This window comes from Haliotis rubra, unplaced genomic scaffold (genome assembly GCF_003918875.1).
Source record: "Haliotis rubra isolate DU_JTF1 unplaced genomic scaffold, ASM391887v1 Scf216, whole genome shotgun sequence".
Classification (NCBI taxonomy): Eukaryota; Metazoa; Mollusca; class Gastropoda; order Lepetellida; family Haliotidae; genus Haliotis; species Haliotis rubra.
In genome coordinates this window covers 411049-429181 of record NW_025766181.1, presented here as the reverse complement: position 1 = coordinate 429181, position 18133 = coordinate 411049, and the positions used below count along the sequence as shown (strand labels likewise).

At 40.9% G+C, this 18133-nt stretch overlaps 1 protein-coding gene across 1 annotated transcript; it reads right to left on the bottom strand.

The window, feature by feature from the left end:
• Nucleotides 1-3824: 3824 nt before the first annotated feature.
• On the bottom strand, nt 3825-18085 carry LOC124276976 (dynein regulatory complex subunit 2-like). Its single transcript, XM_046712628.1, has 11 exons — nt 17977-18085; nt 17381-17540; nt 15853-16105; nt 15051-15274; nt 13915-14112; nt 7455-7532; nt 6950-6959; nt 6498-6628; nt 5529-5681; nt 4711-4928; nt 3825-4536 (listed from the first exon to the last, which is right to left on the bottom strand). The coding sequence occupies exons 2-11, from the start codon at nt 17519-17521 to the stop codon at nt 4440-4442; spliced, it is 1503 nt and encodes a 500-aa protein (XP_046568584.1). The 5' UTR covers nt 17522-17540; nt 17977-18085; the 3' UTR covers nt 3825-4439.
• Between the last annotated feature and the right edge of the window lie 48 nt (nt 18086-18133).

Sequence of the window (18133 nt, the reverse complement as noted above, 5' to 3'; positions counted from 1 at the left end):
GAATATTGGTGAGTTAAACAACAAGAAAACACGTTCATTAAAAGAGAGGTTTCTTACATCCTGCCATTATTTACAAGCATTACGTCATCTATATTTCACGTGTTTGGAGAAAAATGTAATTAGTCTGTCAGCTTAATATGGGAGGAAAATCAAAACAAAGCCACCTGTTGGTCGTGTTAATGCATAGTACCTACAAGGCAAGACTGACTTACTGACTGAGTTTGGTTTTACGCTGCTTTTAGCAATATTCCAGCAACATCACGGCGGGGGACACCAGAAATGGGCTTCACACGTTGTACCCATGTGGGGATTCGAACCCGGGTCTTCGGCGTGACGAGCCAACGCTTTAACCATTAGGCTACCCCACCGAACAATGATCAGGTTGACTTGTGTATTGGAACACATAATTACAAATCTTGGCATCTGAATAACACACATCTGGACATCATTCGACTGTTTCCCTAACCCAAGGGAACACGCCGTCCCATTGATCAACGTCAGGTGCGTAAACACAATAAACCAATCAGCATGACAGTCCAAAGAATCTTTCCATCACACGTGGTGTTTATAGGTATAGTGTGTATATAAAATACACCCAAAATACACTGATGTAAACTGTAACTGATACAGAGAGCAAACATCAAAGTTAACTTAGAAAGCAAGTCGTACGAGGAGTGTTAATAGTTGTAACGCGATTCCTTCATTATGTCAATCCTTGAATCATCTTGACTTGACTCATTATTTAACGAACGCTGTCATGTCTGCAATATTGTTTCGTAATACAATCTTCAACTGCAAACCATGAAAAGTAGTGCTGACTGACCTGTTGCGCTGCAGGAGACTGTACAGGGCAAGTGACGCGAATCGTGAAGTCGGTTATCAAGGTTACGCTTGATTACAAGACGCAGAATAGAATGGCGTAGTAACGTCAATTCAGTGTGATGTAATGCACAATGTGTATTGTATCGCATGACAAAATACTGTCGTCGCTTTTGATTTTTAGCGAAGCAAGTTAGAAAATTATATAAATGCCATTAAAGCAGCTTAGTACCTTGGCGCCAGAGTGAGTGAGTGAGTGAGTTTAGTTTTACGCTGCACTCAGCAATATTGCTATATGGCGGCGATATGTAAATAGTCGAGCCTGGACCAGATAATCCAGCCAGTGATCAACAGCATAAGCATCGATCTGCGCAATTTGGGAAGCGATGACGTGTCAACCAAGCCAGCGAGCCTGACCACCCAATCCCGTTAGTCGCCTTTTACAACAAGCATGGGTTACTGAAGGCTCATTCTATCCCGGACCTTGACGGGTACCGTGGCGCCAGACTGTTTGGGTGACAGCTTATCCTGGTCCCATCATAACAACCTATCCGTTATGAGAAAACACCCATTCTAGTGACAGCAATGCTCTTTCATGAGTGAACATTGCACACAAATGCCAGATTCCATCAAGACATACCTGTTATAACAGCTGAACCACTTTTGATCTATCCTTGGGCAATATTACAGGCAGCAGTGCGATTTGACCTTAAAGTTGATAAATAACTGTACTGAATGCTTACCTGTAAAGGCAACTCTGTTTCCAATAGCAATACATATTCACGCGTGGGCTAATTACAGGTCGCTGTTTCTTAGGACGTTAGTTCTCGCCAAATTCTAGAAAGCGTATCAAACAATAAACATAGTATATCACAAAGACAAGAATCTTCCAGGAATCAGGGGAAATCGTTATTGGAGGAACATTAACAAAGTCAGTTCAACAGTGCACCCAATAAACAAATACAACTAATACCTGATGATATCATGACATTTATCAACATCAGTTCAAAGTCTAATGTTTATACTAAGAGACAAGATCGGGATACTTAGTTTTAGGTGAGCCAGAATGATGAAACAGAAAGATTTAGATGTGACTGACCAATGAAACACAGAGATTTAGATGAGAAAGACCGATGAAACACAGGGATTTAGATGAGAACAAACCGATGAAACACAGAGATTTAGATGAAACAGACCGATGAAACACAGAGATTTAGATGAGATCGATGAAACACAGAAACTTAGATGAGACAGACTGGTGAAACGCAGAGATTTAGATAAGACAGACCGATGAAACACAGACATTTAGATGAGACAGACCGATGAAACACAGAGATTCAGATGGGACAAACCGATGAAACAGAGATTAAGATGGGACAAACCGATAAAACACAGCGATTTAGATGAGACAAACTGATGAAACTGAGATTTAAATGAGACAGACTGACGAAACACAGAGATTTACATGGGACAGACTGACGAAACACAGAGATTTAGATGAGACAAACCGATGCAACACAGAGTTTTAGATGAGACAAACCGATGAAACACAGAGATTTAGATGAGACAGATCGATGAAACACAGAGATTTAGATGGGACAGACCGATGAAACACAGAAATTTAGATGAGACAAACCGATGAAACACAGAAATTTAGATGAGACAGATCGATGAAACACAGAGATTTAGATGGGACAGACTGATGAAACACAGCGATTTAGAGGAGACAGACCCATGAAACTGAGATTTACATGGGACAGACTGATGAAACACAGAGATTTAGATGGGACAGACAGATGACACGGAGAGATTTAGATGAGACAGACCGATGACAGGGAGAGATTTAGATGAAACAAACTGATGAAACATAATTTAAATGAGACAGACCGATGAAACAGAGGCATTTAAATGAGCTGGACCCTATGAAACGGAGTTTGGCATGAACCAGAGCGATGAGTGTTATAAATGACCCAGACTGACGTAACACAGTTTCATATGAGCCAGGCCAATGAAGCAGAGAGATTTAGATGAGCCAGACAGATGAAACGGAGAGTTTTACATGGGACAGATTTTGACAGATCGACTGGTGTCAAATTTTCAGAGATTCATTAAATATGATGACACGGCTAATAAAAAAACAACTAGTCTACTATTTTCTATTTTGTTGTTGAAAACTTAGTGGTATAGCCCGTTTTACGTTATACACTGATGGTGTAGCCTAGTGGTTAAGGCGTGTGCTCATCACACCAAAGACCAGGGTTCGAATACCTACATGAATACAATGTGTGAAGCCCATATCTCCTGACATCCGCAGTGATATTGCTGAAATATTGCTAATAGGGGCATAAAACTAAACTCAGTCACTTACTTTTATAAGGTATTGCAATTGTACAATATATCTTGTTCTGTAATGATAATAGTTCCTACAGGGATATGTCAAGATAGACCCTTGATCTTTTGTTTATGATAATCCCTGTGGCCAGAGTTAAGACGCCTTTATAGGTGCAATACCATGAAACAAGTCTCAGAAGAAAACTCATCAGACAAACTGCCCCGAATAAGCTGCACATTAGATCTTTATTGACCTTGTAGCTACATGTATATGATCCTGACACTTGTCTGGATCTAACTTATCAAATATGATGACATATTTAAACATCACACTTCAATTCATTTCAGAATAAACTCTAAAAACCTTGTTTCTACACTGTTTACTCCTATATGTTTTAAAAACTTACATATAGATGGAAAACCTCATTTATCGTGATATATCAAAATATGACAGTCAGGTGACATCTGTCATAATTATTAATGATAAACATAAATATAAATCAAGCTGAGTCAAAGGCACCCATTACTTGATTCTATACAAGAAGTATTTCTGGAATTTGTGACCTGCCTAAAGCAGTGTTGTTTTCTTTGTCAAACAGAGTGATTGTTTATGAATTCCTGAAGTTGGTCTATTGTCATATATTTGCACAAAGAAAAACATAGCTGAGATTACAAATAGATTTATCATTGTTTATTACAAGTAAACATTTCAAAATTTGATTTTCATATACAAAACATTAGAATTTCACAATGTTATCATTATACACTTAACATAACAGACATCACACAAAACATTTGTATTTACACATATTATTACAAATTTACATGTAACACTTTTCAGTTTGATGGAGAAAATTATTCTCCATTATGTACCAAACATTATCACAGACAATTTAGAAACAACGTCTTGGCCCCCACAATAACCTAGCACAGTTACACAACAGAATGCAGCGAGTGTTTCTTCATTTTAGAATTTTGACATGGGAATTGAAAAAATAATATTCCTGTCATATCTAAATTCTGGTCAAAACTGACTATGTATAAAATCAACAAGAATGATATGGCATTTCATGTTTGGGGACTTACATCAGCTTGTGAATGAACATCTAATAAAGCTAAAATAATGACCAAATATGTGCAATAATAATATAAAAATTAAAACATTAAACTTCTCTAAGAAATAAATGTATATTGATTTCTGTTGAGGTAACTGTGGAGTAAGTTGTGGGGCCATGCTGCTATCCAATGCCTGTGCGGACAATAACTGAAGGATATATTCGACCATATATTCATGAAGGAAGGATATGTTTGACAATGTGAGCGGCTTCCACAACAGTCTGGGGAGGAGGGCGTCGGACACGAGGATCCACAACTGGGACATTCAACCTGAAAACAAACAAACAAATTACTGATATGACTCTCTAATCCAGTTCTACATGGCATTTGGCACAGCCTCAGGCGTCTAACATGCTACGGTTTACTGTTCAGATTTGCAAGTTTCATGAAAAGTTGAGTGTGAAAAAAGTAAATATTTCCCCAAATTTCAAGATGCAAACTCACTTGACGTTTGTCTTGTTGTTGACAATGAACAGTGGGTTGACTTGAGACAGGATCTCATCGTTGACGGAGATTCCATCCAGGTACTGTTTGAGAAGTGTGCGGAGCTGTTGGTTCTCCTGGACAAGAGTCTGTTTCTCCTTATCGAGGGCAAGTTTATCCAGTAGCACCTTGTTGTGACGTTTCCAGAAGTTTTCCAGAGAAGAGTATTCATGGATCACCTTAATCATAAAAAAACCCAAATTAGTTACTGTACAGAACTTCTGCAAACTGTTGGTTGGACTGTCGGACTGTATTTAGTTTTACGCCGCTTTTAACAATATTCCGGCAATATCACGGCGGGGGACACCAGAAATAGGCTTCACACGTTGTACCCATGTGGGGAATCGAACCCAGATCTTCGGGGTGACAAACGAACGCTTTAACCACTAGGCTACCTCGCTACCCCACCGCCCCTGTCGGTTGGACCATAAGCTGGAACGACTGAACAAGAATCAGTTATCTGTAAAAAACCTTTTTCAGCATTCTATATGTGTTCCATAGAGATTACAGAAACATTAGCAGCACCTGGTCCTCAGTAATATCCTTCTCCTTTTGTGTATGTTACTGTAGCAGGGCATGGAGTCATCCCATAGATGACATCCTTACCATGTCAGCTTGCTCACTATGTTAACCTCTTTGGTCATATGAACAATGCATCCGAATTTGGATCAGAATGTCTGTGGTTCAAATCCCAGAACAGGACTACATTGGTGCCCAAAGTGATCGAGACTAGGTACATTCCCATTTCAGATGGAGTGATGAATGTACGAAATGCTTACCAGTGCAAGCGGCTCTGAAGGTGGCTCCAAGATAGCTGCATCAACATCCTCAACCTCTTCCGCTGTCAGAGAGGATGCATAGAATGGTAGAACCTTCTCTTCCTCAGTCTCCAGCTTCCGACACATCTCCGCCAGCCGCATTATCTGCTCTGCCTGAAACATCACACACAGGTCACACATGGGTTGTTGGATAGGTAGGGATCAGTGTATGACATCACACACAAGTCACACATGGGTTGTTGGGTAGGTAGGGATCAGTGTATGACATCACACACAAGTCACACATGGGTTGTTGGGTAGGTAGGGATCAGTGTATGACATCACACACAGGTCACACATGGGTTGTTGGATAGGTAGGGATCAGTGTATGACATCACACACAGGACATCACACACACATGGGTTGTTGGATAGGTAGGGATCAGTGTATGACATCACACACAGGTCACACATGGGTTGTTGGGTAGGTAGGGATCAGTGTATGACATCACACACAGGTCACACATGGGTTGTTGGATAGGTAGGGATCAGTGTATGACATCACACAGGTCACAAATGGGTTGTTGGATAGGTAGGGATCAGTGTATGACATCACACACAGGTCACACATGGGTTGTTGGATAGGTAGGGATCAGTATATGACATCACACACAGGTCACACATGGGTTGTTGGATAGGTAGGGATCAGTGTATGACATCACACACAGGTCACACATGGGTTGTTGGATAGGTAGGGATCAGTGTATGACATCACATACAGGTCAGACATGATATGACAGTCACATGATTGGTGTTGTGAGGACCGATCCACATAGTCACAGCACCTTACTAAACAATCCAGTTAGATACCTCTTACAACCAGCGTAGGTAGCTGGTAACATCTTCTAACCTAGAACCCCAACAGTGCTCAAGTAACATTTGTTGTGTAGTCACACAGAACTCCTGTTTGTTTCCTGGATTGTAGCTTTACCTTCTCCTTCTGTCTCTTGAGTTCCTTGATGGCTGCGTTACTCTCCAGGGTCAGTTTTGTCAGCTTGTCCCGCTCTGCATCCCTCAGCTTGTTCATCTGGGCCTTGAGGTCCTGGAAGTGGGCCAGCATCTCTCTCCCGCTCCTGCAAATCATGACAACACATGTGAGTGTGAGTGACACTTGATAACTGATGCTTCATCCATTCTGCTTGTTTTAGCATCACTCTTGCACTACCAGGAACCCCTGGCAGTTGTTTGGGGTAATAATAACTAGATGTTTCATTGACTGGAAGGTTTAGTGTTGGTATATATATCAATGCAAAAGTATCAGAATATAGCAACGATTATTAGTTATTCAGGTAAATTAAACAATAGTTGATTACTTTTATGCACATTATGAACTAAGTTCCTTCATTAAATGTCTAAAATTGCTTTCATAGACTTCCTAGAGACTGAGCTGTTCCTAGGAGTGAGTGAGTGAGTTAGTTAGTTTTACGCTGTATTCAGCTATATTTCAGCTATATGGTGGTAGTCTGTAAATAATCGAGTCTGGACCAGACAATCCAGTGATCAACAGCATGAGCATCGATCTATGCAATTGGGATACGATGACATGTGTCAACCCAGTCAGCGAGCCTGACCACCCAATCCCATTAGTCACCTCCTACGACAAGCCTGGGCTGCTGAAGATCAATTCTAACCTGGATCTTCACGGGTCTGTTCCTTGGAAGGTGAGAACAAGTTTGAAGATACAACTTTTGGGCCAATTGTCCAAATGGTGGTTTACCACACGTTGGAGACAGTTGACCAATCACAACAACATAAGGCTGCCAGCCATCCACATTCAGGAATAAAGTTTTGAACTATTTGGAACCTAAAGATGTGTATCCTATGATGCTAAATGGCACTGGAAAGAGAAGACCCACCAATTCTTTTTATCCAAATTTTGAGTACCCACCTCTTTCAGCGACCTGTTTCTCTCCTCACATTCTTTGGAATTGTTGGACATCTTGAGTTTCAAGCTGGATATCTGGTCCTGGAATACATGAGTATGACTGTTAGGCTGAGTCTGAAGGAACTTTAACAACAAGTCCATTACTCAAAGCATTTGTTACATGTCCACATTGTGAAGTACTGCAGATTAACACTGGCTATACCACTCACACACAGGGAACTGATTCAGAGCTGAACAGTCTCTATTTTATTCCCATCATGCCATGAAAAGGCAGGGCAACAAAAATGTAATTTTTAGAGTAAAATTGATATTTTATACTTATCCTGACTCATGCTCTTTTTGCTTGTCTTCTTCTTCTTGCGAACATAGTGGAACACTTGTATCTCCCTAATTGAAGCTCCCTTCAATGTAAAATCACTAATTAGTACTCACCACGAGTTACCTCCCTTCCACAAGGGAACGAGGGCGCCACCTCCACCCATGTGCCTCACTCTCTCCTCATATACTGAGCCCAACATTTGAATTTACAGGGAAATCCAAAGTGTTATGTGGGGAGGATGGGAGGGCTTACCTCATGAGTCAGGATAAGTATAAAATATCAATTTTACTCTAAAAATTACATATTTTTCCTTATCCTGACTCATGCTCTTTTTGCTTGTAGAATCCTACGGAAAGGAGGTGGGAATATATAATACTTTGGATTTTAATAATTAGTGATTTGAACTGTGATGATTGTAATAACCCTATGGGAACTTCATAAAGGCACTGAACTGATGAATTCCTGCTGCTAACTTATCAGCTGCCATATAAAGGTTATTACAATGTACTTATTACAATGTACTTATTATGATAAAGTATATATAACATTAATACAATGCTTAAGACTAATAGACTTAAGCTTGTTAATATGCTAGTATAAACTCCTTAGAGTTTGTTAGCTAAATTACTTTAAGATATAAACATAGTACTAAGCTTAAGATATGATTAAACTTAAGCTAAATTATATAATAGCAAAACTCTTTAGAGTTTGTTAGCTAATATACTTATATGATATAGACATAGTGCTGAGCTTAAGATATGAATAAGCTTTAGCTACATATATAATAGCAAAACTCTGTAGAGTTTGTTAGCTAATATATTTTTTACAATATGAGTATAGTACTGTGCTTAAGATATAATTAACTTAAGCTACATATATACAATAGCCAAAAACTCTGTAGAGTTTATTAGCTAATAGATTTATAATGTAACCATAGTACTACGCTTAAGATATGATTAACTTAAGGTAAATATATAATAACAAACTCTGTAGAGTTGTTAACTTATATATTGTATGATGTAATAATCATAGTACTGTGATGATAAAAAAGAACTTAAGCAAATTATATATAGCATGTAGCTATTTAGTACTGTTATAAGATAAGTAGAAATCTGTAAGATTGACTTATCTTCTCCGATGAACTGTCAACTGTTGTGCGAGGACCATGGGACCGAATTGGTGGATACCTGAGACGTCCTCGGTGGTGATATCTCTCAGATAATGGTTGGCAACCACCATATCGGATCTCCAGAAATAAACCCTCCATTATTACAAATAACATTTGTGTAGATCAACTGTAGAAGTTAGCGCTCTAATATCAAGAGTATTAGAAGCTCATGGAGGGTCGGATCGGGTCCAGCAGTCTTCTAGGCACGTAGTATGACAGTTCTGATCCAAAGGAGATGGTAGTACGTGAGACTGCAGTCTGCGTAACTTGATGATAGAGGAAATAATCTGTTGCATTTTTCCCTCCTGTTTGGTTTGGTGGAGATAAATTTACAGTGCTCTTGCTGGCCATCGTGATAGAATCATCATTATCATGAAGTCCAAGTATGTCATCCAGGCGTGTTCATAAACCTCACTTGTGAGGTGTTGGAGCACTATATTCAGATCCCCAAGTTGGGCGTGAAACTTCCGTTTAATCCTCCAATCCGAGAAAGCTTAAGTAGGTTTACTAACCATCTAGTTGTGTTAGTAGCTTGATGATGAAATTCAGCTGTAGTCTGAGGCGCTGTGGATTTAGATCCACTTGTATCCCGTCGTCTAGGTAAATTAAGCTCTTGAGAAGTCCTTGGCGATGTAGGTGCATAACCAGGTGTGTCTGTCCTCGTTGAACTTTATGTAAAATCGCCTGACTGCCGTGCCTCGTCCTAACTTGACAGGGGAGGTCTCTAACCTGAAGAAAGCAGCCCAATCATGAAGGTTCAGATTAACTGGACTGTAAGGAGGCTTGCTCGTTCACTGATATATAGTTGTCACTTGTAGCGTAAGTCTTGAACTGTGAACTAAGATCGACCTCTCGTGAGAGTCGTTGTCCATCGCGGTCCAATCAGAACAAGGCATTTTGATTCTGTAGAATACCCGGCTGTGATGTCACGGTGTAGCAGGAAAAACCTTGTATAAAATCTTGCCGTCGTTGATATTAGCATAATCATTCGGTCTTCACCGTAGCTTCGAAGTTACCCAGTGACCACGGTTTTGAGGGTTAATGGTAAAGCGGCGAAGCCTCGGTATGCCAAATACCTCGCTCTGTAATATTAATGCTTGGTAGGTTATTTTCCTGGCTGTCGTGAAAGTAACTTCAGTTTTGAATATAATTCCGACTTCCTTATATAAAGGTACAATAAACTTGCAAGTTGTCAGCATGTAGACTGTATACATGAATGTATCGTCATAATTGTAGAATTAAAGCTGAACTTGTTGTACATATTTCTTTCTCAGAAACGTTGACGATTATGAGTTATACTGCAGCTGTAACAAGGCTGCTGTTCAATTTTGATATTGAATTGTCTGCAGATCTGCGTAATGGTCACGCATGTAGATAATCGTATCGTAGTCCGGGATTTCATATTCTAGCAATCTATACGGAAAAGTTGATTCCTGTGGAGATCTATGAAACGTCATTGACTAATTAATATAGCGACGTTCTGTGTTGTAAATAGCCTGTGCAATTGTCTTCGCGTAGGCTTATAGACGGCATATGGCATACAGTTGATAGACAACTTATGCGATGTCTTGAACGGACTGACGAGTAGCTATATATGACGAGTGGCTAGTATATGGAGACCTTGGAGGATACTTCCTCAGTGAACGCCTGAGACTTCACGAAGCTCTCGAAGTATCCCTTCTAGATCTTCTGGGTGAAGTAGACTTGGAGCCACTTAGCCTTAGCGACCGAGCGACCAGCGAAGGTATCGAAGTCAGAGCCCGATCAGTATATATATATATGGCTTGCCATGAGCGACCTCTGTGTTCAACAGGATGTGGGGTCGGCGAAGCGCTACTCCTCCGCGACGTCCCTTGTAACTGGTGAGGCTCTAGCTCCTTCGTGGAGGCGGCCTGCTTGAGCGTTAGCTTCATACAGGGTGTGGTTCTTGCTGGTTCTGCATAAGTAGAGCCGAGTAGATCATCCTATCATCTTCAGAAGTTGTGTCACGAAATCTGGTGATAAGAATCTCATTGATCGTTCTAGATCTATTAAGGCCAAAGAACATACGCCTCTGGCGTTTGAACTTTCATGGCTTTATGGTAGGCTGTGTCCACATTCTTTGGTACGGCAGCAATCGGGTCGATCGGAGGTAAGGTGATGGGGTCTGCATCGTCTTCCTTCATCAGGTATGTCTGCGCCGAGTTGCCACTCTTGGAAGGTGACGAGAGATCTAGGTTTGATGTACGTCGTCTTGGTGATCTGCGTCTATGGGTTGACCTTCTCGGAGACCTGTGAGGAGAATGTTGATAGCTTCGTGAAGCTCTTGTGTAGCCCCTCGAAGTCCTTCTGGACGATGACGATCTGTGGTCTGAGTCCGCATCTAAGGATGAAGCCGAGGAAGGTGATGATCTATCCCGCCTTGTACATCTGGGTCCTTCGTCGAGGTGGTCTGCGACTTCCTTCGCGAAGGTGGCTTCGTCGTGGCTGCTACGCTGACTGGGGGTGCCTCTGGGGTGTCGTCTGCGTTGGAACCTTCGCGAAGGCTCAGGCCCTGGGCTGGCTGCTTCTCCAGTCTGTAGTGGCCCTCCATCATGATCATGATTTACCGCAACAGTTCATCTGGGATGGTCTGCGACGAAGTAGTCGGTGCCCTCTCTGCGATGTTAGCGGCGGGGCCCTCAGGGAAGTCGTCTGACATCAGTGTAGAGACATCAGGCTGCATGGCGATCTCTGCTGATGTCACTGTAGCTGTCACCGGTCGCTTCTTGTGGCGTACGTCGGGGATGATAATCGGCTGATCATCGTAGAGGCCCAGTTCAGCGGCTGGAACAATCTCGGTTGAGAAAGTCCTAGTAGACTTCGTTGATTTCCCCTCAGAGGTCGACGCTGCCCTGGGGGTGCGAAGTCAGCGTTGAGTGTTGGTAGCGGCGGGACCCTCAGGAAGATCATCAGCGAATATCAGCGTTGGTACAGCAGGCTGCATGTTGATCTGGCGCTGACATCACTGTTGCCGACATCGGTCATTCTTTTGATGTACATCAGGTATGATGATCGGCTGATCATCATACAGGCCCAAATCTGCGACGGGAACAATCTCGGCTGAGAAAGTTCTAGTAGACTTCGTTGATTTCCCCTCAGAGGTCGACGTTGCCCTGGGGGTGCGAAGTCTGCGTTGAGATGCAGTAGAAGCCCTCTAGTCTTTGGCTGCGACGATGGGATGTCTGGGGAAGCAGGACGCTTCTTGGAGGAGGCGGACTACGTCCCACGCCTCTCCACCACTCTAGCGGAACACCAGACGGGAGGGTGGTCGACCAACAGCAGTAGACTGCCGAGGGGTTCAGGTGTATCAGTCATGGCTAGACTCTGCATACGCGACCTATCTGCTGTGCGCGTCTCAAACACAAAGTAATTATTTATTAAAGGCAGAATTGGATAAATTAGTACCGCAACTGCAACGTGAATAAAATGAACATGGCGCAGTACAGCTAGGGCATATTAAATGCGGATCAGCAGCAGAATAAAAAACGTAATCTGCAACAGTACAGAATTTTCATCAACGTAATCCACTGAACAAACATGGCGTCCCGTGAATAAACAGTAGAAACACGACTAAATATCAATATATAATTGTTGAAGGATACTAGCTAAACCTCTATAGATGTCTATACGAGGTAACTAACTAAATATAATCAAAGGATATAGTGTGTCGGGAGACACAGGCGCTCTCACGTCCAGCTCACAGGGCGAAGAAGGAGAGAGTGAGGCACATGGGTGGAGGTGGCGCCCTCGTTCCCGAGCTTGTGGAAGGGAGGTAACTCGTGGTGAATACTAATTAGTGATTTTACATTGAAGGGAGCTTCAATTAGGGAGATACAAGTGTTCCACTATGTTCGCAAGAAGAAGAAGACAAGCAAAAAGAGCATGAGTCAGGATAAGGAAAAATAGTACCATCTTTTATTGTCTTTTGGTATGCAATGGCGGGGGACCAAACCACCAACTTGCTACTGTCCAGGCAGGACATTATCCACTAGACTATAGACATGGAGCCCTCCTCTGACAGTGAAGGTAGAACAATCAGTTTCAAGCTATTTACACCGGAATCTACAACTATCAGTGAATGACTACACTATCACTACTCCCCCATTTTCTATAATCTGCGAAAAGACTCTTTCCCTTATCAATCATTGTTATGTGCAAAAGCAAGCACAAGTACTTAAATCCACATATGTAAGACATCCAACAAACATAAAGGTATAGTTTGTAAGGTTAGCAAGGCCACAGTCACAACTGTTTCAGCACACTGAATAATAAGTAGGGCTGTGCAATATAACCGGTTTACCGGTATTTACCGGTTCAGACATGAAAACGATACGTATTGCGATACGCTGATTGAAAACCGGTATTTTGACATGCAATCGAAAAACTTCGTAACACTCGGAAATCTTCGGATATTTCCGTTTTTAAATTGTTCCTTTCCTAAAATGTTTCATTTGTGCCAAACATTATTTACATTTTCACTTTGTCATGATTAAAACTTTTTATTAAAGCCTAATCAAGCATTGTGATTTTGTTGTGTTTTTACTTTATAAACCATGCATTAACTCGACTATAAGTAGTTTTTTGTTAAAAAATCTTCTTGCAATATATTGCAATACATATCAATACATGCTTCCGTATCGCAGTATATCGCAATATGAAAATTCCCTGCAATACCCACCCCTAATAATAAGTGGTTGTAACTGCGACTGATTTCTACTTAGCAAATATCCATATTAACTCAACTAAAAAAGGGGAGACAGGAAATAACTATTGGCTATAAGATAAAACAGCAACCAGTTGCCTTTCTTCTTGTCCTGGAATGACACAAGTGGTTATTACTGTAATCAACCTATCAAAGTGTTCTGTGAGCTGAAGAACAATGTTGTACACTAAATATAGATAATATTATTCAACAACAATCCCACCTTCCTGCAGGATGTCTCTGAAAAACTCACCGAGATTCTCTGCAGCTTCCTCATCTGAAGCTCGATCTCCCTGGCACTCTTTTCATCCTTGGCTTTGAGTGTTTCAAATGCTGTCTTGCGTTCTTCTGTGGTCTCATTGTAGTTCTGTAACGCCTGTCTGAACTGCTGCCACAAGTCATCAACCTTCGACTCCAGCACAACACGCAGGGCATGCTTTTCTTCAAGATTCTGACACAGAATCAAAACAGCAACATAAAGGTCAGTGAGAATAATGCTGACATAAAGATTACACAATTTTGGAGGGAAACTTCTCTTTCATGGAGAGAAGAGGCTAAAGTGACGTGACGTGACGTGATGTGAGGTTAATTGGGTTGTTGTAGTTTAACGGCTCACTCAGCAATATTCCAGCTATATGGCGGTGGTCTGCAAACAATCGAGTCTGGACCTGACAATTCAGTGATCAACATCATGAGCATCAATGCATTTGGGACACAATGAGTCAACCAAGTCTGCGAGCCTCACACCACCAGATTCCCAACGCCTCTAGCAATGTGGCTCACATTCCCACCAACATCACAAGCACCAAAAATAGCAAACAAATTCAAGGGACTGATAAAAGCCTATTTCTTCAAATCCTCCTCCAAACTCACTGAACTCCACCATACACATGTAAAAGTGTCTTTAGGCAAATCCAATCTGAAAATTGGTCATATATATATATATATCCCTCAGACACATATTCCCAGGCGATGAGTCCTTGCTATTTTTTCTGTACAGAGCAGCAGCCAGGGTGATAACAGGTGCTATCATTTAACATTTGTTTGTATGACGGTGGAGATAATATCACATGCTCCTTCCACTAGACAATGCTGGTTCTTGTGTGATAAAATGACCATCAGGCATTACACAAACACAAAATAGAGATGAATCTACCATTATGTGTACCACTCAGCGATATGTCGCCTGCCTGTATGTCTGGACCAGACAAACCGGTGACTGATGTTATGAGCACCCATGAAGAGGATGAAACAGAACCAACCATGTCACCGAGTCCATCAACTGATAAGAGAGCTGCCTCAGACAACAATTGGAAGCTGCTGGAGGCCAATTCAAACTTGGAATTCCCCTTGGGTATGAAAGTTAGACAAGCTGTTCATTTCTCTCACCTTGTTTTTGATTTCATCCCTCATGCTCTGAAACTCAGACTTGGCCTCATTCTCACCCTCCTGGAAGTTCTGATCCATTGCAAAGAGAATGTCGTCGATATCTGTCATCTCCTGTGTGTGCTGCTCCACCAGCATCTCCCGCTCACTGTCAAACTCCTCCATGATGATGTTCAACTCATCCGTGTACTCATGCTTAGCTTTCCCCAGACGTTGTCGCTGGAGGCCTGCACATAGGAGGAGAGAGTGGAATGGAAAGAGGGCGAGAGACAAAAAAGAGAGACAAAAAGGAGAGGGAGAGACAGAGAGAGGGAACATTATGTCCAGGGGAAATACAATGGAACAGTGGGGATGAGGAGAGGTATGGGATGGAGAGATGGAATGTAATAGACATATAGACATACTGGTTACTACTGAGTGAGGAGAGGTATGGGATGGAGAGATGGAATGTAATAGACATATAGACATACTGGTTACTACTGAGTGAGGAGAGGTATGGGATGGAGAGGGAATGGAATGAGGGAATATGATCGAACGGTTAACAACATGGAGAGAAGCTCAGTGAGATGGAGAAATGGAATGTCATATACAGGTAGTGAGTAGAGAGGGAATGAAATATAGAGAGAACATGATGGACAGTGAATAAAATGGAGTGATGGAGCATGATGGAGAAAATGAGAGGCAAGGAGAGAGAGTGTGATGAAGGGAGGGAGAGCCACGGAGCGGGAAGGCGTTCATGTTTAAATGTCCAGGGGATGCTTGAAAAGAGAGGTAAACATAAAGAGAACAATTTGAGATTGCCTACCTATCAAGTTATCAACATTCTGCAGATGGCTGCGGAGCGCCATGGAGTACTGTTCCTCAGCCTCCATAATGTCCTTGGCCAAAGATTTTATAACAGCATCCTTCCGATCCACGACCCGCTCAAATGTTTGACTGAGAATCTCAATATCTTTCTTGAGTTCCCTAGACTTGGCCTCTCTCATGATGTTTCTCCATTGATGGTTCAGTTTGTTCAAGTTGAACTTGCTGGCCTTCTCCTCTTTCGTAAGTTTATCCTGGATAAAAGGAAGAACAGTGAGTTTACAGTTTTAACATTACAGGATAAACATTCCCCACAAAGTTAAGAAGCCCTGTTACCTCAAAGGTGTTAGTCAGAGAGGAAATTCTCCTTTTCTATTTCAATGTATGCAGTCCAGATGGGCCAATTTCATAGACTTTGTTTCACCATCAGATATAAATGGAAATGAGGCTGTCTAGTAGGAAATGTTTTTGGTAATACATGTACATGCTTGCAGTTATACGGAAAGATGAAAGACTAAAAACTGAAAGAAAATCATTGTTTGAGATATATTCTTAATAACTGAAGAAGCATCAACACAGGGCTATGGTGAACCTCCTCATCTATAGTGCCATTTAATTTGCAGTTAATCTTGTAACGAGAAACACACATTACGTGCTGTATTGATGTGTATTGCCCGTGAAAAGGCAACTGAATTCAGTAACATTTTGCATTATGCAGGTTATGATCCTACTATATTTTAGTGTACAGTGACAAATATATATGGCTTTTAGGGTGGGCTATAGATAAAGATCAAAGAGACCGATAATTGTTTACTAAATATCGATCGATTATCGATAAATATTGTGGGAGTAACATTTTACAAAAATGACAACAAAGTCTGACAAAAACACGTTCTAACCACTGGTGAGTGGTGATATGTTGCTTATCATGGATTAGTGACAATGTCCTGAACCTAATTTAGAAACAGTCTAAATAAAGATGTAGCTTGGTGTATTGTGTCAGTAAATTAGCACCATATTTCGTACAATAGTTTATGTACAATAATATTGTGACACAATTTTCATATCGATAATCATTGATAATTCTACCATCAACAATATTTCTGATTATCAATATTTTTAGCCAGTCCTAATGGGTTTTCATATCTACTTGGTCTTAAATAACATATTTCCCTTATCAAGACCAACAAAATATAACATTTTCACTTGAAATTTAATTCTGTGAGGTTACATGACAATCCAATCTATAAATCTTAAATAGTTTTTAATAAGGCACACTCACAGTATTGCCAGCAAAATGTGTTATTTCATTCATATGCAATGATTCTATGTTTTCATGTAAAAATTAGACCACATGACTTAATATTTACGTTTAGTTATAACAATTCTGAGTACTCAATCTGCAGAGGTAAATAAGTGCCGACAATGTTTACTTGATCAACACACTGTGGTGTGACATAGTGCAGCAGATTAAAGAAACAATTTCATATTTTTACATTTCCCTTTGTTGCATATGACACAATACATACTTTCATAAACTGAGCCAACATATCCTCCTTCTTTTTCCTCATTTCTTCCTCAGCCAGGCGCTTCTGATCCTCATAAGCAATCCGTTCCTCCTCTGTCATTTTGGCAAGTTTGCCTGACTTCTTCTTCTTCTTAGCAGGCATCCTCGTGTGTTGTTAAATCCTGTATATAATCAGCAGCCCTTTTTCTTACATGCACGAAAAGACATAATGACCCATCTCACTCATGCAGCGGTATAGTCAGACTATTGTGTAAGGCTACATTTTCAACTTCTATTGCCATCATTAAAGAACAAATCATTAACCATTGGAAAAATTCAGTTAATCAGAAAAACACCGAATATACATTTTTATGGCTAAATCAATATTGCAAAAAACCATGTGAAATTTCCAACAACGACATATTATCAACAAAAATATCTGGGTTAGGGCGGAATTCACAATAAATACTCATTTACAAATAAACAATCACTGAAATTCACACAAGAAACTAGCTCAGCGTGCATCAGAGTAGGCATTGTTTATTAATATCACTACAGAAAAGGTAATAATGTTACATTTGAGACCAAAATTAAGGCAGACATATATGTTACCGGTACCTGTCTTTGCGTTTAATCAGTCAATAATGGCCAGCGATTCCCAACCCAAACTGTGTCCCTGTGTATGTAACCTTGGTTACAGACCGGAAGTAGGATATGACGTGAGTAGCATTTTCCAAAAGTATGCGTATATTTAAAATGGAAACGGGAAACTCGA